General features: G+C 44.3%; 1 protein-coding gene across 4 annotated transcripts in view; it reads right to left on the bottom strand.

The window, feature by feature from the left end:
• Positions 1-22,204, bottom strand: part of grm8a (glutamate receptor, metabotropic 8a) — a 204,484-nt gene extending 182,280 nt beyond the window's left edge. For 2 of the 4 annotated variants that reach the window (XM_076721878.1, XM_076721876.1), the window contains exons 1-2: positions 21,568-22,204; positions 15,553-16,376 (exon numbers count right to left, since the gene is read on the bottom strand). In XM_076721878.1, coding sequence (XP_076577993.1) covers positions 15,553-16,095 — 543 coding nt within the window. In that variant the 5' untranslated portion in view covers positions 16,096-16,376; positions 21,568-22,204. Of the gene's footprint in view, positions 1-15,552; positions 16,377-21,030; positions 21,442-21,567 lie in introns of those variants that run through there. The other 2 variants (XM_076721877.1, XM_076721875.1) reach the window with 1 other exon arrangement.
• Positions 22,205-22,458: the final 254 nt, after the last annotated feature.

Raw genomic sequence — 22,458 nt, 5'->3', positions numbered from 1 at the left:
GTGTGTGTGTGTGTGTGTGTGTGTGTGTTCTAAGACTATTTGCAGTAATATACAGCATGGTGGCGCAGTTATTAGTTGCAGGCTTTCTTAAAGCATTGCTATGACACAGCTACCAGTACTACTACAGCTGCTGGGATTATTCTTAGTACTGGTATCACCACTATAGGCTTATTGCTGGTACTATACTGCTCCTGCTTTAGTATGAAACTCTTCTTTTAAGCTGTATTTTCTGTGTGAACGTGAGGCCCAAACATAGAGGAAAATATTAACTTCACAAAGTATCTGTAAAGGTGTGGTAAAGTGCCACTTAATCTGCCTGATCAGACCTCGTCTCTGGACTGCGTGACAAACCGTGATTGACTGAAGCTCTCGGAAGCTTTGTTTTTGCTCGCACAGCATGGCACAGGCCTTCACAGATGGAGCGTGAGCAACAAACTTGCCCAGCCTTGGACTTGTACAGAAAAACTATCATGTGAAGCAGCAACAAGTCTATGCTTGCTATTCATTGCACAGTACACTATATGTGTGATGCCGATTTATAGTGTTGTGTGTACTGAGAATTATTATACCCTGTATAGCCGCCTCAAATTATCCCACGATGCATTGTGAAAGCACTGTGCAACTGATGCTGGAACACATGCACATCTTGCTGGGACCCTAAATGAAACAGAGCCAACATTAATGTTAAGAGTTACAGCTGTGATTTTCCTACTGCAAGTCCAAACCTATGAGTGAATACAGTCTATTCCCCACACACTCCCCTCCAAACTCAATCTCACCGGAGATGGAATCACCAGACTATCAACTAAGATATTGTTTTCTCATGTTGCGCAAGGTTAGTTTACATCACTGCTCATAAACAACGAGAGCAACGGGCGTATATTTTGAACTATGATACAAAAACACATCAAAAAATTGATTTTTATGTATCCTATTAAAGTCAAACTATGCACACGAATAGGATTAGCTGGTTTAAAAATGTACCCATTGTGCATTCAAAAGTGAAAAGAGGCATAAATAGTTCACTCACAAATAAAAAGAAATCTGCTGTAGCTGCATCGAGACTGCTGTGGATGCACCCTGCAAAGCATGAACTGTTAGAGAGGGAATAATAGGGTAAATGTGTGCACGTTTGGGCACAGAGTGTAATAATTCAGCTACAAAACTGCTGGTTTGTGCTGCATGAGCTGTTTGGGAAAAAAAAAAAAGATTTGAGGCTTTTTTGGATTTGTAAAAAGACAGCCACATGAATGCAATGGGGATGGAGAAGACTGCAAAGAGAGTGCAAGGGTTAACTCGAGTAGAATAATGACTGCATGACCTTTTATTCCAGGGTGATCTATGTCTTTATACACATCTACTGCCACAGCACTGGACCTTGTTACAATACACTGTCTAAATACAACCCTGATTCCAAAAAGTCAGGAAACGGTGTAAAACATAAATAAAAACAAAATGAAATCATTCGGGCGGCTGTGGCTCTGGAGGTAGAGCGGTCCTCTGCCAATCAGGAGGTCAGTGGATCGATCCCCGGCCTCGGCAGTCCACATGCCAAAGTATCCTTGGACAAGACACTGAACCCCAAAACTACCCCTGATGCTGTGCCATCGGTGTGTGAATTCATATGTAAGTCGCTTTGAATAAAAGCATCTTCCAAATCACTAACTGTAATTGTAATTTGCAGACAAACTGTGTTTACTGACAATGGTATTGCTATTGTAAGTATTGTATATATTGTATATTAGTATTGTAAAAATAATATGACTGTACATAAAATAATGGCACTGTGTAACTAGCGCCACTGCACAGTTAAATGAATCACCTACCAGCACTATATCTGACCTCCCTCCGACTGTAGAGGCAGGGTTACAAATCGCTGGTGCTCTAATGGCTTCTGCAGGATTCGCGAATGATGAAACTGGCCCTTCGCTGTGCATGGAAACACACACATGCACGGCGTATTGCAGACACACAAACGCTTAAGCTACTTCAAATAAGAAAGGGAGAGAGAGTAATAAAGAAAAGGAATAGCCTGGTCAGAGATCTGCTCCATTATCTCATGGTGAGCACGTCAGCCACCCTCCAATGTCCATTACCAAGAAGAATATATATGTGTATGTGTATGTGTGTGTGTGTGTGTGTGTGTGTGTGTGTTTGAGAGGGAAAGAGAGCAGGATGCTAATCAATAGTCCAAAGTCTTAGCCACACCTGTCCTTCACTATCTCTGTCTCCCTTTTTTCCTCCCCTTTCTCTTCACCTCTCCTTCCCTCAAGCACTACATTACCACAGCTACATGCATGAAAAAAGCCAATAATTTTGGGAGGTAGAAAAGAGAGAGATAGGGAGGTAGAGAGATGAAAAGGGTGAAAAAGTAGAAGAAAATGAAGAGAGAGAGTTGAGGACTGTGAAGAGTATTAAGTTTGGGGAGAAAAGAGGGAGCGAGGGATGGAAAAAGAGAGAGATAGCAACAGAGGGAAGGGAAGGGGTGATGAAATAGCGAGACAGAGAAGAAAGGGAGCCCTGGAGAGGAAGAGGGAGAGATGAAGGGATGCAGGGTGTGGAGGTGAAGTTAGATCCAGGGGTGGAGAGAGATAAAATGAGGGCTTGATGGAGGGAGGTGAGAGGTCGCACTCTCCTCTCCTCTGTCAGAGCTGTGATTATTCCAAAATACACATCTCTCTTTCTCTGTGCCTCACTCTCATTCCATCCTTTTTCACTCTCCTGGCATGTTCTTTTTTTTTTTTGTACTCAATGATCTCCCATCCCCTGTCGTCTTTTATCCTCATCTTTTGTTCTGTTTCATATCCTCTCTCTCTCCTCGGCATGTCCTCCCTCGCTCCATCCCTCTTCTCTTTTCTCTCACTCATCCTCTATGCATAATTCAAGCGGAGATTCCAGCATGACGGGCGTGGCTATTAAAAATACATGGGGACGCTGCGCCGAGGCCATTTAGTGCTGCCTTACCTCAGAGGAGGAGCGCCACCGGCTAGGGCAGCAAGGGCAGAAAGAGAGGAGTGAGTGAGAGAGAGAGTGGGGAGGAAAGAGGAGGATGAGGAGGAGGGGCGGTGAGATGAAGAAGCCGGAGCAAAAGAGCATAAGCCAGGAAGCATGAGGAAAGAGAAAGAGGGGAAAGAAGGAGGGAAAACAGCAGAGTGTAAAGATCGTAAAGGTACGGTCATATCACGCTTTCATCGTCTTCCCTTCAGTTCAAGCATGTGGTTCTTGTTTCGGCGCGATCTTCACCCACCTCTGGCGAACTCGCAGGTCAGAGCTCACCTTTGGACCAGCTTTGTGCTCATCTTTGCAGATGTGCGTGGTTTGGCAAGAGAAACAGTGCTGCGCTGTGTTTGGATGTGGAGGAGTCCCCATTCAAGCATGCTCAGCAGCACTGCACTCAGACTGTTTACAGTTTGTGACAGCAATTTCAGTATTCATTCATTACCCACAGTCAAACTGTAACATCACTGTGATACACAAAAACTCTGATCCAGTCAAGCAATACAGTGTCACTTCCAAAGGAAAACCTAGACGGCTGACAACAATCCCAAAACTCAGTTAATACAAGCTCCTACATGGAGTTCCTATCACCTTTGGAAAAACAACAGCACTTGTCCATATTGTCCAAAGTCAACAAACTTCTGGCTCAGTACACTAAATCATCCCTTTTGGTCTGACTCATGAACAAGCCATCCAAGATCCTCAGCGTCAGCATCCCTCTTGGTCCATCTGTCGCTCCTGTGGGTGATCTCTGCCCACTTCAAAAATCACGCAGCAGCTCAAAGCCATCATTTTAAATATTCTAACATTAACAGAAGAAGAACCATAAGACTCATCTTGACAGACAACACTAACTAGCGGTTTACTCTGCTACCTGTGAACACTCCAATTTAGAAAAATTTGCAGCCATCACGAAATCTGGCACTGTGACAACAATCTGTATTGAAACACTATCTTTCAATCTTATTCACATGTGCTATACTTGCTGTGTTTTGAATATGTCTTGTGCTAACAGGCTAAAGCACTGCTGGGGGCATATTGTTTCAGGCACCGGCGAGAAGATGAAATACAATCCAGGGGGTACAGTTTGAGTGACATATCCATAAGTTTGAATTCTATCAGATACCAAAACACTGAATAGTGGTCTATACTGTAATACTTTGACACAGGAACTTAACTTCAACAACTGTGAGGTAAACAGAATTACACCGTTCAAGTTACATTAGGGTTTTGACAAAAACTGCAAAAACTTTTAAATACGTATATTTATATTTGTGGAATAGAGCGGAAGGAGAGAACAAAAGAGGAGAGGAGACGCTGAAGGAGAGAGAGACTGCTCCAAGCAGGAAATTAATGTGGATTAAGGGGAAAAAAGAAAGAAATATTTTCTCTCTCTCCTCCTTGACCTCCAGCTTAGAGGGGGTAATTGGCAAAGCCCTGCAAGTAATACACTCCCTCTCTCTCTCTGTGTCTCAAACAAATACACCAGCTCCATACACACCAACATATAGTCAAACACAAACCATTGTGACATAAATAAGCTCCCATTTCTCATTTTATTCTGTCAATCAATAAATCCATTATAATCGATCACTTCAATTTGAATAGACAAACAGAGGGGATAGAAATACTTTAAGTAAGTGTGTGTGTGTGGGGAAGAGAGAGAGAGAGAGAGAGAGAGAATGAGAGACAGAGAGAGTGTCAAATCCAGCATATGTCATGTTCTATATAAATCTCCAAAGGAGGACATCTATTTTAAACGCACACAAACAAGCATGCACACATCCTGTCAATGTCCCCTCAAAGATATTGCTTTCTGGAGGAGGACCCTGGCTTTCTGCTAATGTTCTTTCCATGTCTTCTTGCCTTTCTTTCATAAATAATACGCTGCTCCTATTAACGTGGTCAGAAAAGACGACAGGAGATGGCGCGCAGACAAGAAAGCAGGAGCAGAAGAAGAGAAATATAGATTGAGGCATGCCAAGAGCAGGAAAGCAGGGATGTGGAAACACCAAACACTTAACCTCTTTTCTCCTTCTTCCTCCCACCTGTTCTCTCTTATCTAATGTAACATCGCCGCAAGATGTAAAAACACCTCCCGCAACCCATCTTTATCCCTCGAGTCTTCCTCTGCTCTTTTACTGAACTCCTTTCCTCCGGCAATTACCATTTTACTGCCATCCCTCTCCTTATCTATCACCTTTACTGCCCTACTTTTTTCTGTCCCATCACTTTTTACTGACCTCATCCTCCTCTTCCAGGAGAGGGAAAAGAATCACCGGGAAAATAAATGAAAAGAAAAAAAGAATATGGATGAGAGCAAACAAGATAATGACACTACAGTAGAGTGAGTACAGATTAAGAGGTGAATCTGAATAATCAAGAGGAGAAAATATGAAAGAGAATGAAAAAAAAAAAAAATCAACACATCATTTTGTCTCCTCGCTCGTTTTATATCTGCTACTTTCATTGCCAAGCATCATGAACCTTTTAAGTTGATGTTCCTTGCTCCATATCAAATATAAATATGATATTATCCATTAAGTTTTACCCCGAAACAGCAGCGGCTTTCCGCCTCCCCAAAAAAATGGTCCACATCTCATCTTGAAAAGAATCCCATCCCTTCTTGAAGTCAAGTTTCCCCAAAGTCTCATTTTCTCTCCTTATCTGCCCTACTTTCACTCACATTTATTAAAGACACTATATATTGGAAAATGTTTGAAAATCTTTGAACTATTTAGGGTGTTCTTGTTTTAAGTTCCCAGAGTCTTCTACAGCCTCAACACTGGAAACACTGCGTGAAAGATAAGGCAGACTTAATGAAGCACTGGTGCTTCTTCCCTCCAAAATATTAAAAATGTATTCAAATGGAAGTCCATGTATTTTTTCATGTCGAATTCATGTCTACGCCCCAAAGACTTGAGAAATTTATGAATCGTGTGTCATTCAATTTTAAAGAATTTCTACTTTTTGTTTTACACTGCCAATCGTAATTAAATCCCACCGCATTTTCCTTATGTGGCGGCCAAACTTACTCAAGAGACGAGAAACAGTTTGAACTTTAATGAACATTGTCCCCACCCATGTGGCTCCACAGCACTGTGCTAAACTTACCACCCAAGTGTTCATTCTGCCACTTATGGGAGCGACCATAGGCATACAAAGCAGTGAGATCATTTAGCAACCACACAGATCAACTACAGAGACTCGAGCAATCACATTCGTGATCACAGAAGCAAGAAGCAGCTGGCAGCGCAGACTGATTTCTTGTTATTCCAATAATAACAAATGCTTCAAGAACCGGCAAGAACATTTGGTCTTTTCTAGCAGACACAACAGCAAGTCAGTAGGTAACAGATTCAACAGAATCTCTGTTTTTTTTCCATTTCAAACACCTACCACAGTAATTTTCAGGCTGCCACCAAATTTCACACCTGTATAGCTGCATAATCCCTTGTGTATGTGTGTACATATGTGTCTGTGTGTGTGTGTGTCTGTTGAGGCTATTCTAACAGGACTGAAAGATGACCCAAATAGTTTTGTAAGATGTAACACACAGCACTCTCAGCGAGGACATATGACACACTCGGTTTACTCGTGACTCGATCACAAGTTTGTGTTTTGAGATGCTGGCCGGTGTTCATTGTCACTGTCCAATGCTAAAATGTTATTTTCAAAAACTTACAATAAAAAGCACGTAAACAGGCCTTCACCCACCTGTCAGCTATGCACAGCTCTCACCAGGTCACCGCCAAACCACAGGGGCCAGACTGGGGTCAGCTGTTGTTTTTCAGGGGTCGCAGCGCAATGAGCTGCAAAACTAAAGCGCTCATTTTATCAGTGATGTGGTTCAGAAGCGGTGTCGGACGGGTCATTGACGAAATGAGGTATAAAGTAGGATTAAGGGTCATTTTGCTGAGAGCGTTTACAAATTAGCACTGCTCCATTGTGGTGGGAAACAACAAACCGAAAGACAATGAGTAAACTTTGGGACAATATTTTGACAGTTACGATCACATCAAAGAGAAGCAATTCACATACACACATCAAAACAACTGTGTGTTTTTTATGCACCATCTTAGCATACATAAATATAAACAGCATTAGTTAGTTAGTACTCTGATAAAGACATGCAACTCGAGATTAATTGTATTATCTAAAGAGCAGATTATTTTTTGAGATGAACTGATTAACCAGGTCTATGAAATCTCACAAACACTGTGAAAAATAGTTTCTGGGAAAAAAAAAATGTGTGGTTTGGGTTTTTGTTTTTTTTTCTTGTCAAATCCTCAAGCAGATATGATTTGGCATGTCTGGCTGATTAAGCTCAAAAGTGTAATATCAAAATTTCTTTTCTGTTTTTCCCAGCCTAACTATGATGCAGGTACTTATCAGTGAAAGACTTAAACACTCTTCTCCTATTCTGGTAAGATAATACGTCTTAATATAGCACAGCTTAAACACAAAACTAAAATAAAGGACTTCTCACAGGCACAAATCACCCATCAGCAGGTGACTGTGCAACCTATAAGTGTAAAACCTGAGAAATTACACATCATCTAAAGCCTTGCAGGCTCCGTGGATGTGTAGACTGCTGCGAGCAAACCTAAACCACGACAGCGCAAGTACATGCATGGCAATACACAGAGACGCAGAAAGACATGTACCCACCATGAAAGAGCCCAGCTAGTAAGAGACTCACAGATAGCGTTAACTGAAAGACAGACAGAGTGTAGTTATTTGACCCACGTTATTTGACGTCCAAGTCCGTTCGCCTTTCTTTCACGGAGACGAAGTGGTTAATATCCAGTATCCAGAAATGTCCAACGGTAGCGCACTCGCTGCTGTTACAATCATTTTGTTTGGCCGTCTCTCGTTAGCCAACTCTACCGCTGCTAGCTAGCATAAGTGGCCTTAACAAGAACAGACTTGCAAAGTTAGCTAGCTAGTGATGATTAGCAACGCCGGAACAACCGTTAGCTAACGTCAAATCTGCGGGTTAACGTTAGCTAGCTACATTTAGACTATGTTGATAACTTTCCAATATTTGTTGGACAGGTTTCACTATAGCATTGCCCTTCAGAGTTCTTTTTCTGGAGACTTGTCCACTTATAATGCACACGTGAATGGCATGACACGTGAATCTCAACGCCTCATATTTCATTACTTAGTTTACCTTTACCTGGACACCTCGTCGGTAGATTCGAGACAATTATCTCGACTGTGAAGGTGCTATATCGCCTTTGACCACACAGGCTGACTGACATTAACAGCAGTTACAACCCAGGGGGGCGCTGTTTCGCCCATTTGAGACAACTCACAGAACACTGAGGAAGACAGACCCAAGACAGCAATATAAGGTGTGACTAATGCAACAAATAAAATAAAATCTTTAAATTAAAATGACAGTTTTTTTTATATAACAAGTCCAGGCCTGCATTCCCGCCCACATTTCACTTCCCTGACATAATCTACACTCAAATATGACTTAAATACAGATTTTTTATTCGCATGACAGCAACTTCTTACTTAAGAGTAGGCATTAAGTTTGGTTCGTAAAATAAGGAATATCTCTATCTCTGGAAACCAGTTTCCATTCTGCGAGTTTTCCCTCAGCCTCGTTTACTCTCCTTGTCGAGTTCATTTATTTAAAATGAGAGAATCCATTACTGCTGCATCATTCCAGTGCACATACACTGTCTTCCAAAGCAAATGGAGTGATCATGCATGCTGAAAACATTTCATCAGGGAACCAAAGTTACAGCATAAATCCATGTTGGAATGACAAGTTGCGTTTCATTCAAGTGTTTGAACCATGGTGCCCTTTTGTAGAATTAGGCACACTGTTTGCATGATAATTAAGCCTTTAATCAACACTGATACGCAGCGAACATACAGAATAAACGGCAACAATCCAAACAAACATTTTTAATGATCAACATTTTAGGGTTCTTGCCGTAGCACTTCCTCACAGCGGACATGTTGTTTTGTGAAACAGGGGTGTGACTGGTCCCACTAATAACTGCATTCCATGTAAGAGTGCCAAGTCCTGGTATTGTGCACGCTGACTCACTGGCTCAGCGTCACACATAAATTACAATGGGTGTTGGCTGGGAGATCAGCATTGGATCTCACAGAACCCCAAATCCAAACAGGGTTTTAAGGAGTCTGCAAGTTAGGCAGTGTTCACATGGGTGTCCTTGCACGCAAATAAGACCTAGAGTTGATCCCCGGGCACGGCATGGCGGCTGCCAACTTCTCCTTAATAGTCAGGATGGATCAAAGAAGAGAGAATGTTCCCTGACAACAGCGGCGTTTCTCACAGCAGATACTTTTCTTTCATTCATTTTAATGTTGTGAGTCAAAGTCAAAATGTAAAGTTGGCACAAACGACTGAGCCACCATTAATGTCTTTATTACAACTGTGCAATTCTTGCTATGACAAGTCAAAACAGTCTGCATGCTCCAGCTGATGTGTGTAACTGTTGCCTGTGTGTGATGGCTTCACTTGTCCCTTATCTGAGCTTCTATTCAGCCACAAACCTGATGAAAGGAAGAGGAGAGATAGCATCTCATTCCTCTTTAATGATCTGCACGCTGGTCCTCTCCATCCACACACATGCAGATAATGCTCACAGACAGTCTCTATCCTTGTTACTCTTTCCATCTCTCTCGAAAACACACACACACACTTTCAATTAATACCTTTCAGGAAACCCCCTCCACCCACGCACACGTACACACACACACACACATACACTCTTTCACGGTCAAGTGGACACAAATAAATCCACACAACACACACACACAGTCAGCAGTTTCGTTAAACACATTGCTAATGGCCTCTTGCTCCTCATCAGAGAACTTGATTAAACTTTAAATTACTTTCCTACAGTATTTCATCAAACGCTGAAAGCATACACAGATATGTGTTTACATGTTGCGATTGTGATCATGTGTGTGCGTGAAGTGGAACGAAGAGCGCCAGCTTCACGGTTTAGTCTGCTCAACGTATCAGATGAAAATGTCAGCATTTCTGTGTCTGTGTTGTAAATTTAGAATATATTAATTGCTGTTATTGCTGTTTTTGTGCACATATGGCATCTATTGCTCGTCTGTCTGCCACAGAAGAGGGTTCTCTCAAGGATTTTTCCTGATTTCAGTGAATTTTCGGCGTTCCCTTATCTGAATCAAGGGCCTAAAAATGCAAGCATAGAGGATGTCTGTGCTGTCCAGATTGCGAAGCCCTTTGATGCAAATTTTGGGCTGCACAGGTGTAAATAAAATTGACTTGACCTGACTTATCCAGGCAACGGTTTGACAAATCCCAAACTATTTTTAAAATAATGCTCGGCTTCACATTGAAACGTTTCAAGTCCGTTTAATACCTGGAAAAACTGTTCATCCAGCTTTCCTGCTTGTCATTTCCAAGCCCGGTTCAAAGGATTTGCACTAATCAGCTGCAAACAAATCAAATTTAGTCCCAAGTTCACGCGTTACATATGGCCGTCATGAATGAATCATCTCCGCGCAACACTCAACAATTGAAAGTAATGTATAAATTCAGAAGGACAATTAAGTCTCTCTTCATTAACCATTTGGTCATTAAGTCTGCCTTCGTTAGTAGAGGTTGGATGGTCGCGTCCTGCTCGTCTGCAGCGACCGTGATATTTCAGTGGATTGGGAGTGAAGCAATGAACTCAGAACAAGGAATGATCAAATCGGCACAAAACCCGAGACCCACTCATGTCCTAATGAGATTTCCTGCTTGCTGCGCAGCGTGCTCTGTGGCTTCATTATCATCACCCTCTTAATGCATAATGCCTCCATGAAAGAAATCAACACCACATCATTACACTCTAGAGGATGCCACGGTCTCCCCTGCTCACTTTGTCTTTTTATCTTCCTTGTGTGTCTTCATCACTGTGCCTGTTTTTCTCTTCTGTATGTTTGTCCTTTAATCTTTATTTCTGACCGTCTGTCTCCTGCCCCTTTCCTCCCAATGTCTCCTTCACGCTCGTTCCCCTCTCGGCCGTCTTGCCTGTCATTATTTAATCAAACAGTCTGCAGGATTAGGACTACAGACTCTGCCTGACCTTGAGAATAATAGCAAATCTGTTAGGAATTGCGTCTGAATTGGCATCTGAATAAAATGACTGTGTTTCCTGTTAATTGCATTTTAATGCAGCTGTTGTCTTCCTTGTGAAGCTGAACGCCAAATTGATTTGTAATTCAGCGGGTGTTGCCGTGCCTGAAAAGGAGATTGTTCTACTAAGGCTTTTAAGTGCGCAAAAGCCCCCGCCTGCTGTACGATCCAAGGGTGTGAGCAAACATTTGCTCTCATTAATTTGCTTAACAGCAGAAAGTGAGTGATTTTATTTTCACATGCACGCAGAAAAGGGAGCTCCATATATGTATCTTCTTCCGTAAAGTAATTCTTTCGGTGTCAAGAGTGCCTCCTGGGAGTGGGGATGCTCATGTCACACAACGTGTTGTGCAAAAAAATCCACCTCAAACAACAGAGACCGAGAGCAATACTCAGGAAAGCAATCATGGCGATGGTAATACACAGGCAGATGAATATATCAGCGATATCACACCGTGCGGCAGTTAATTCCCCAGACGGATAGAGAGGAAAGGAGGATGCAGCTGAATTATGGAAGCAATTGGAAGGCTCGTCTAAAGCTATTCCTCCTCATACATACATACATAGGACACACATATACATACGCAAGACATACTTTACAGGGATGCACCTGGAGTGACGGCACACACCCAAACACTGCACACACCCGCTCGTGCACGAGTGGACGCACTGTGTGTGAGGCAGTATGGCAGAGCGTGGGAAAGGCTTCTGACCTTGGTCTTGAAACACACAACTTTATAAAACCCACCAGCAGAGACCCAGATAATAAGATGTCTTCTCAAATCGTGTGTGTGTGTGTGTGTTGTTTGTGTTTTTTGTGTGTTTGAAAGCCTCAAGCAGAGAGCAGAGGCTGATTGAATAAAGGGTTGAGATTCAAGTGTGTGTGTGTGTGTGTGTGTGTGTGTGTGTGTGTGTGTGTGTGTGTGTGTGTCCATAACAGCAGTGCTTCCTAAATTCCCTGAGGCAAAGTCATTCAATTTGCTCTCACCAGGGGACAGCCTCCACTTATCAATTTATGAATTGAATTTCATTTTGGGCGTCCAGCACACAGCGTGCGAGTGTCACTGAATAAACGGGGCCTTTCTCTTCATTGTATGATGAGTGAGGGCTTCGTGGCAACAGAGCAGACAAAGCCCCACCACACATACACACACCCACATACACACACACACACACACACACACACGCACTAAGAGTCCATTAATGAAAGCAGTGATGTGAAGGACGCTATCACCTCCTCATTCTTTCGAAGAAGTACAATTTGTCATGGTGCCCATAGTTAACCCCAACCCAACCGAACACGAGCACCTTTGTGGTTTAAGGGTTATTGGGTTTTCAAGGGGCAGATATTAGCAGGTAAAGCTCTGGCAGCTTTGTTTCAATGTGATCTGAGAGGTGACCAAAAGTGTCTAAGGTCCACCAATCCATAACGCCGCAGTAATTACTGACCATGCTCAAACACAATCAATGTCCGAGGACGAGGCAGTTACAGTCTGAGGACGCATGGCCACAGAAAAACATAAAGACAAAACATGAGAGGACAAAGAAAAAAAAAAATACACTGCAGGAGTGTTTTCATGAGAGGAGCAAACTGGAAGCGAGCTCAGGTCAGTGACAGAGAGGATGTTTCAGGCTCCAGATATGTGCCCTCCATGCTTAAGGTGCAATTTGTGCAACCCCAGAGCAGCACGTCTCTGGTCATCAATAGCATCCTCATTAATTAAGGTCCCCATAGATGCAAGGAACAATGCACATCGAAAACAAAGCCTTGTATGAGCTTGAGAATTCACAAGACACCAGCCCAGCTGTTGTTCCACACACTCTTTCCATGCTGAAATATTGATTAATTAGGGTTTACAATACAGTTTTTAACAGCGGGAGTCTTATTTTTGGGGTCATTTTTTGTCAGTATTTCTAATACTGATACCTAATTTTGACTCGACTTTTCTCGCTGTACACAGTTTTCTTGGGCAATGTAGGATTATTTCTGACATTTCAGATGCAAAACTAAGCTGTATGACTTGTAACCCTTCATTTTCCTTTTAGAGAGAGGTAAAAATCATCTAGTGGTAATGCTTTAATTACCTCCTGACCCCTCAGATATATTTGGCGACCTCTACTTTTGATAACCTAACTGGTATCGTGGCCGATCATACGTGTAATCCCTAATTTCTTGCCCTATCAGACTCTGCTGTAATGTCTGTTGTTGAACTAATATTCCCAGACCTCAGGCGTTGCTTTGGTGAGAATAATGTTGTCATAACCAATGTGGCCAAAACCAAGAAAACATGCTTTTAATAAACCGTAACTACTCTTTAATTCTATGATCAATGCATTCCCTTTTAATGCAGTGCTGAACTTGCCGGCTCGGTGTGTTTAGATGACCCCCATTTGCTCTGTTCTTTTTATATGCTAAATTCTTGGGAATTTCCTTTGAAATGCTGCAACCGCCTGGTTTCCCCACGAGGATCAGCAAAGTTTCATCTTATTATATCTTATGTCATCCCCTCTCTCCGCTCTGTATCATCCCGCAGAGCTGAACCGGTTAAAGATAATCTTCAAAAGAGGAACCAGTAACAAAAGAAACACCAGCAACTTTTGTTTGACTTGATTTCTCTGTGATTGCCAGCGTGCGGTCCCCTTGGCGGCTGAGCACGCTGGATGTGGAGTTTTTCACACAATCTGTTGTTTGAATCTCTTTTGTCTGCAGCTAGATTAAAAGACACACACTCTCTCTCTCTCTCCCTCTCTCAGTGCCATGTTTGCTTTCTGGGCCCCTTGTGTTGAGTGGGCGACTCACTGTGACTGGCACTGTCAGATTAGCCCATTTAAAAAAGACATATGTTCATTGCAACGTGTGTGTGTGTGTGTGTGTGTGTGTGTGTGTGTGTGTGTGTGCATTCTCCATACTATTTTCAGAATGTGATGCATGCTGCATTATTCATGCTAAGCCATGTAGAGAAAGATACAGTCTTGTGACATATAATACCACCGCCACAGGCCTCTGGTTGATATCATCACACACATACACGGGCACGCTCACTAAATACTTAAGACTCCCACACACACACACACACACCAAAACAATCACTTACCCAAACATACTGTTATGTATCAGTGGACAAGATTCACTCCCACTCGAACATATAATACACACACATGTTAACACGCGCGCACACGCAATGCACTAAATCGCATTAGGCAAATGAGAGCGAGGCAATGTGAAGCCAGAAAGGCGTTCTGTTCGAGTGCTGTTGCTGTGACAGACTCTGGCATAAATCATGTTTAGTTGTTGTTGTTGTTTGTTTAATGTGCAAATCTTCCATTCAAAGCACGAGCTGGTTGTTAACAAGTTCCTTCAAAGGCGCACACACTTACAATTCCTTATGCTCACACGCACTCACTCACACACACACACACACACACACACACGTGCTGTATGGATTTTCACAAAAAGGGAGGCACAAAATGCGTGGCCACTCACACGCGCGCGCACACACACACACACAGAGTTGCTGAGACACAGCATAGGATAGATGTGGATGTGAAATGCCATGGGCGTCATTACTGGATTCATATTTCATAATCATACAGCTATCCATCAGCTCTGTTCAGCTAACGATGACAACGCCAACACACACTCATCCGCACACTCGTTCAGACACACACAGGGAGATACAAGTATTCGCCGTCACAGATCTGAGAGCACCTGCGAGGACACAAGCATGAGCGGCACAAAGAGAAGGAACACTGTCGCATGCATGCGCAAGAGCACTCTTAAAAGGTGCTCAATTAGGCCCACACATGTACTCGAAAACACACTAACAAGAAGAGATGTCCTGTTGGGTCAAACGCACACGCGCGCACACACGTACACACACAGACGCACGCAGTAGTGAATGAAGTGGCTGTTGACAGATTTCAGCAGTAATTGATACCCGTGTTTGGCAGCCATTTTTTATTTGGCTCAACCACAAGCCAGGAACGATCTAAGCTGTAGAGCACAAACACACACACACACACACACACACACACACACACAAAGTCCTTACTCACAAGCATCACTTAACACATCTTGACACATCTCACACACATACACACATACACACACACACGCACACACACACATCTGAACACAGATAAAATGACACTTAAGGCTTCAAAAGGTAAATGCACAGGTAAAAAAAAATGAAAAGATCTCACTCTTTCCCGCCCAGTCAGTGAAGGAAGAGGTGGCACTGCCGCCGCTGTTGAAAACTCCAGCAAGACTGACGGCATTTTAATTGGTTGTCATCATTGAACTTTATCTCACCGGCGATGATGAGTGAGGGGAAGGGTGGAAATGGCATACAGAGAAATGTTCACACAAAGAGAGGAGAAAAGAGGAGGTAAGAGGAGTTCAATCTTACCTTAAACAGGCGCAAGATGTTGGCCACCATAATGGACACCGAGCTGGCCGCAGCTCCAATCACCCCTACGATTTTATCCGGCTTGGTGAAGATCGGAGGGTCTCCGTTAGCGCAGCGGACATCGGAGCCGTCCCTCTCTATCAAGGCCTGCACAAAAGTCAGGGACTGCTCCAGAGCGTATGTGTCCCTGGAGCAGGTATCCAAGATCCGGGCCCCCAGCGTGATGTTGGGCAGCAGCTCGGGGTCCTTGTTGATCAGGTCGATGGCGAACATCATGGCCTCCAAACGGTGGATTCCCTTTTCCTTTTTCAGCTCCCCGCAGGGCGTGCCGCGGTCCCCCCGCGAGTGCACGGGAAATAATCCGCCGAGGATGATGTCCCCGTCCAGTCGGATGGAGTGGGCATACTCAGGTGCCGCCTGGGGGTCTACTGGGATCCGCTGAGGGGAGGTGACAGGAAGGAGCCAAGTGTAGGAAGTAGCCATGAGCAGGAAGATGACAGAGGGAGACTGCGAGTAGGATGTGGGGATCCACTGAGGTTCCATGATCAGCGAGTGATTACCAAACAGGAACCAAGGTGATTTTAAAGATGGCTTTCAGAAGGGTATTCCAAAGCTGAGGATTTTTGGGAATATTAAAAAGTAGCACCTTCCTATTGGTCAAAAATGGAGGGGTAGAGGACCCCAGGGGTGGAGCTAGCCGAGCCCCATGAGCGAATCATATTCCAGAAGCGTGATAAAGACAGTGGTAGCGTAGAAACGTGGCAGCGACGCAGAAGCTCGGAAGTTCGGAGCCTGTAATCCACAAGTCACATCTTCAGTGGAGCCTGTTGAAAAGAGACAGAGAGAGGATGTCTAAGCCTCAGTGTGAGGACAACAGCAAGCTGCTGCAGGGATGTACGGTCCACCTGACAAACATGTGTAGACCACTCACAGGCAGGGCGAAAATGCAGCCGAGCGTAGCAAAAACAAGTCACAAAGACACACATGCTCATTCGCCTGCACATTCAACATGAGCGCAGTCCTTCCAGCAGATTGGTCGAAATTTGCACAGCTATTCTATAACTGAGCACCCAAAGTATGTGAGTTTGTAATCACCTCTTCACACACACACACGCACACACACACTCATCTCTCGCCATATCGATGAGCGGAGCAGCTGTTAAAACGACAGCAGAGAACCTGGGCGAGCTCCTCGGGCTGTTCGCGGGGAGGCGCGGACTACCTGCTGCAGCCGAGATGAGGAGCGGGAGAAAGAGGAGCGGAGCGAGGAGAGGAGGAGGGAGGGAGGGAAGGAGGGAGGGAGGGGGACGGAAACGAGGAGCCATGTGAGGCAGTGTGAGAGAAACAGAGACAGCAGTGAAAAGGCAGAGAGTGCTGCCCCGGAGCAAGTGAGATGCATCATTCAAACACCTGCTGTTTCTGCTGCAGCTAAATGAACACATTACATCCAGCACATCCTGCTGTGCGCACATATACACACACACACACACACACACACACACACACACACACAGCATGAAATCACAACAGGTAGATTTAATGTTGAATGTTTCTTTGCATTAGTGTTAAATGCCGATGTGCCATGTCTGCTTGCACCCACTTCTGCAGGGAGGTCGCGCCGCCGTCCCTGGTGGTATTAATGTCATGCTCTGCCCCCTGAGCTGCACGTTGAGCAGTCAGATCCTCGGAAAGTGCTATCAGTTGGTTTTGGGCCAGAACTGAAAATTAGTTGACAAACTGGATGCTTCCTACAAGATCTAAGTGCTAATATGCTTTCATTAGCTGAGGCCCTGGGGATTTATTTTCTCATTTCCCTCCTCTGATCCACAATCCCTGATTTTTATGTGTGGATGGAGGCTGTTCAGAATGAGATCCATAAATAAGTATCTGAAGGTGGGCTAATGGACATTTTCCCCTCACATTTTTTCTGAAATCTCTCGTTGGTATTGCTTGTAAGGCATATACAGCTCTTAGTGCTGAGCTCTTAATAAAGATCTAATTCTCCTCGAAATTAAACTATGAATGAAGAATTACACCAGATACTGCATTGAGTTCAGCACCATTCAGCGCTATTTGGGGATTGTTGCTCGACATTTATTTCATTACATCATTTCTACATATTCAGGCCATCGCTCCGAAACAAGACTTTTTATTATAGATGTCCTGCTTACCTCAATACACACAAGCTATTGAGGTGGCCTTTTTTACACAATTTAGCCTATTAATTAGCTTTGTAGTTCACTCCATTGCTTATCTGTCCTTAGAGAATAACTTCTCAACACAAATAGACTAATGAATGACATCCTCATATTCAAACAATAGTTTGACTTTTTTTGGGACATATCATTCGCCTTCTTTCCAACAGTTAGAGTTCCCTGTTTCAGATCCACCGTGATGCTACCCATTGGTTTGTAGACTACCGTTTCGAAGCCTCAAATCTGGCGTTATTGCCGTCACCATCTTGGTTTTTTGGAGCCAGTAATGATCATATTTGGGCGAGAGGGTGGAGCTGGGGAGGATATGCATTGATCCACCTCTATCCCGATTGGATCTGACTGAGAACCCAGTTACATGCTGTGGCAGTGACGTGAATAACAAGGTGGCCACGTCCTAAAGCACACCCCGTTTTATCATTTATTGTACTCTAAATGGGACCATAATTTACAAAATGAACATCATGCTGCATTGAAGCGCTTGGGACCATAAACTCATTCAGAAACTGTTTACTGAGGTAATGAATTGAGTGAGAAGCAGGGTCATTTTCCCATATGCTCACATACAATCTGACTTCTTTTTGCAACCAGCTGAGCCCCCTGGTGGCCACTAGAAAGAAGGCACTTCCACATTGCCTTCACTTTTTGGATCTGGAAGCTCCATCGACTTATTACTGTCTATAGTTTTTGGTAATATAATCATAATAATCACTAAACCACATTAAACTAAAGTGATGGTCACCTTAAGGCAGCATCTGTATTACTGCCTGTCTCATATTGTACAAGGCAGGGGGTCTTTTTAGAGGCATTTTTGCTCCAGCGCCCCCTAGTAGGTCAATGCGATGCTGCCTGTGTCAAGCTTCAGGCGGTCCTGCTGATAAGTTTGAACTGTATCGTTTCTGCTGGCTTGGGATCAGACTGTCCAAGCGAAGGATCATTAAACCTTTACATTCTCAAACTATTCAGCAGATCTGCCTAATTTCCAGCACGAGGACCCCTAACAGGTTTCGGGCTAACAGTTCTCATCACAGCATGGGCTCTCACTCTCCATTTCTAATTCGATTCTGTCCCAATTAATTCATCAGTTTTTCTCCACTCTAAATGGAATTAGGTCAAAGCCACTCATACACAGAGAAGCCCTCGCCATGATTAAAAACCTTGCTTTATGTAGGTTAGCCAGTCAATATTGTTTAGTCAACACCTTTTCCTTAGATTCAGGCTCCACTTGGCCACAGAAAGGGTCCACGTAAGGTCTGGGTACACTTTTATTAAGACTTACTGAATACAATTAAACAATTAAGCCTAATTACAGTCTAATAGGAGCCACAGTTGGCAGAAATGGGATCATTCCACACAGGAGCCACCACACAGACTTGCCCTAATGGACATCTTTAACCCAGGGGGAGCACATTCATGATTTAAAAACAGTTATATGGATTCAAGCTGTACGTGCATGCAGACGTCTGAAGGGGGGCACCAAAAAACAGATCAGGCAACGTGCGAAGGTTTCCTGACTGAACCGAGGCCCTGAGGTGATTAAAAGTTTCATGTCTCACTGACGTCCATTGAGGATTATCACATTTCTGAGGAGGTGGAAAGCAGCCAGGTGCTCGCCTGTATGTTCACGTACGACACGCCTGATCTTAACAACCTGATCTCGGCTCTTACTCCTCTCCTGTACGCACCCATGAGAGTCCTTGCACTCCGCTTTGCAAAAGCTCAAAAGCCATATATTTCCCCCCCCTCGCAGCAGACGTCCGGAAGAAGGAGCTTTCCTGCGCCGTGATGGCTGGTGGCTCAAAGATGAAGAGGGCTAAACCCCGAGAGGCTGCGGCTGCCTCATCACTCTTTTTAATTTGCGCCCACGGCTGGCTGTCTCGACGGCAGTTCCCCACTTCTCGCTCCGCTCTGCTTTTATTTCCTTTTCAGTTTCATTCCTTTCACTCTTCTCCACACCTGGCCTCCGCTCTCCACTCCTCCACCGCCTCCTCCACATTCTTTATTTCTCCTCCACTTTTCTCCCATTCTTATTCACCCTCTTTCTTATTCTCTCCCTCTCTGCCACTGTGTCCTCCTCTCCCTCTCCTCTTTGTCACACCTCCTTCTGCAGGCCTCCTCCTCTCTCTGGGGTCTGGGGAGCGTGCTGCTCTTTTCAGATCCCCCCAGCTAGGTGTTTCTCGGAGTATCCCATTCAGCAGCTGCAGTCTGTCACTCCCTCTGCCTCTCCATCACCTCCTTCTTCACCTCCTTTCCTCTCTCTCTCTCTACCTGGTATCTACCCTTGCTCCAGTTTCAACCAACTCTCACGCTGGCTTTCCAGCTGCATTCTTTCTATGATTTTAGCAGGATTGTGGGCCAGAGAGGCACTCAAATAGTCCTCCATGTTCTCCCACACACACACACACACACACACGCACACAATTCAGTGTGTTATGGGCTTGCCCAGACTGCTATAAATAAATAAATAAATAAGTGAAATGCACAGGTTTATGAGACATATCCATGCATGTAGATGGCATCCATGCACTATATTAAAAATCTGAGACCAAAACCAGGATATTGCCCTCTGAACACTGAGTGGAAATGCTGTCGCCTCATTTTCTAAGCCACATTCTGCCTGTTTCCACATAACGGATAAGCACATTAAAGTCCCAGCTTACATTGCTAAGAGTCCAGAGAGACAGCTCACGCGTCATTTTCCAAAAAAACGCATGCTCCTGACGTGATTAATCCATGTGTCTCGAGATGAGACGCGGCGCACAGGTTCAGGACTGAGACTATGGGAGATCAAAGTCTATGGGTGTATGCTCATTATGCAGCCCTATAGGCTTCTCTCTGCACAGCAGCGGTGGTGTTCTGATTGCACCCTAATTAAGACAGTGCCATCCACAGTGAAAGCAGAGAAACACCACAGCGAGAGCAAATTATGGAGCTGACTTGTTTTTTTCTTTCTTAATACTCTGTGCCCACGCAAGATTGAGTTACTGAGTGACCCATACCTCTTCCCATGTGCTGGTGAGACATCTACTCAGCAAACCACTATCCATAAATCCACGTGAAATGAAAATGATGAGTAAAGGCAATAAAACAGGGGAAATTGAGATAATAAATAAGGCAACTGCCCAGAATCCAGCAGTATAGAGGAATGTGAGAAGGAAAACACCCACGGAACAACGACCAAAAAAAAAAAAAGAAGAAGAAGAGGCAACAGCATTTTTGGTCAGAATGGTGAAAAGAAATGAGGAGATGATGGTGTATGAGATACCTCAGGAAATCAAATCCATCCGACAGTGAGCGAAGGGTGAGAGGCGCCGTCTCCAGCCTCCTCCGCGGACTCCTTGGGGTCCCTGTCCGCCTCAGGCAACTTCCTTGCGGAGCTCAGCAGTTTTTTTCCCCCCTCTCCAAAAAATATCTCTCCTCCCGGAGTGAGATTTTTTTTCCACAACAGCAAACGGATTTAAAGACAATAAGAGCATCCGCAAGGCGAAGCCACGAAGATGGAAAAAAAAAATATATATATATATACACACACGAAGACGATGGGTGTGTTTTAAAAGTGATCCGTCGTGACCAGAAGAGCTGATCTTACTGGTGAAAATGCAATCATTAACCCCGCACTTGTTTGAGGTGACAATAGAGGGAAGCTGCCTGTAATGAAGTCAATACCCAAGAATGAGCCTCAGATACACACACACACACAGAGAGAGAGAGAGAGAGAGAGAGAGAGAGAGAGAGAGAGAGCAGAGGAATTCATCATACGCGGATTCTGTCAGTCATGATCAATAACGTTGGTAAAACCCACCTGATTTCTTGCCACAGTCCCCTCTGAGCTTTACGCACTTTGCGCATAAACCCTTTAAAGGTGAAGTCCACTCGCGCCGCTCCACGGCCGCGCGCGCACGCTCCTCTCCGGCTCCTCCGGTCGTCGGTGCTGAAAGGGACAGCGCACGACTCCGCAGCCAAACGAAGCACAGCCCGCCCGACACACACACACCGACACACACACTCTCGACATGAAACATATGCATGCCAGGCTCTGAGTCGCCTCAACCCGCACGCACCAAATCAACGCCTAATTGCGCCACTGTCGTCCAGCAGAGTCCACCCATTCAATCAAGTTTATTACTGATCAATCGGATCGATAGTTTCCACAATAGAGGGCTTTGGTTATTCGAGCACATTAATAAGTCATCAAAATATGCTCACACAGGCGTTGCGCCGCACACTCTTAATTGCCTGAACTTCAATCCATTTTTACTGCGCCCATTGATTCCCCTCCTTGTAAAACCATAGCGCCATGGCTCTTTGTGGTGAATGGAATTAAATAAATGAACCGCGTCCCATCTGCTGTGTAATAACAATTTGATAAGCTGTGTGGAGTGAGAAACCAGGCAATCGAAACAGACCCGGGTGTTCTCTGATGTGACAGCGTGGAAGACGCGCGCAACGTGTCCAATTTGCGGCTTCACCTGGGTGGAGGGACGCGGTGCAATGGCGACATCTCGTGGCCAAAGTCGTGTAAGTGCAGCAGGGGGAAAGAACAGCGGGTGGGACGTGTGTGGAGGAGTTGAAAGTTCCCTTTTTCCCACGGGTATGTCCACCGTGGAGGAATGTAACTGAATACACTTACTCAAGTAGTAGGTAGTACTTACTTTATATGCATTTCATGCTACTTTATAGGGCTACTTCTACT

The sequence above is a fragment of the Chaetodon auriga genome, chromosome 22, assembly GCF_051107435.1.
Source record: "Chaetodon auriga isolate fChaAug3 chromosome 22, fChaAug3.hap1, whole genome shotgun sequence".
In the NCBI taxonomy this organism is placed as follows: Eukaryota; Metazoa; Chordata; class Actinopteri; order Chaetodontiformes; family Chaetodontidae; genus Chaetodon; species Chaetodon auriga.
This window is presented reverse-complemented; position numbering and strand designations above follow the sequence as displayed.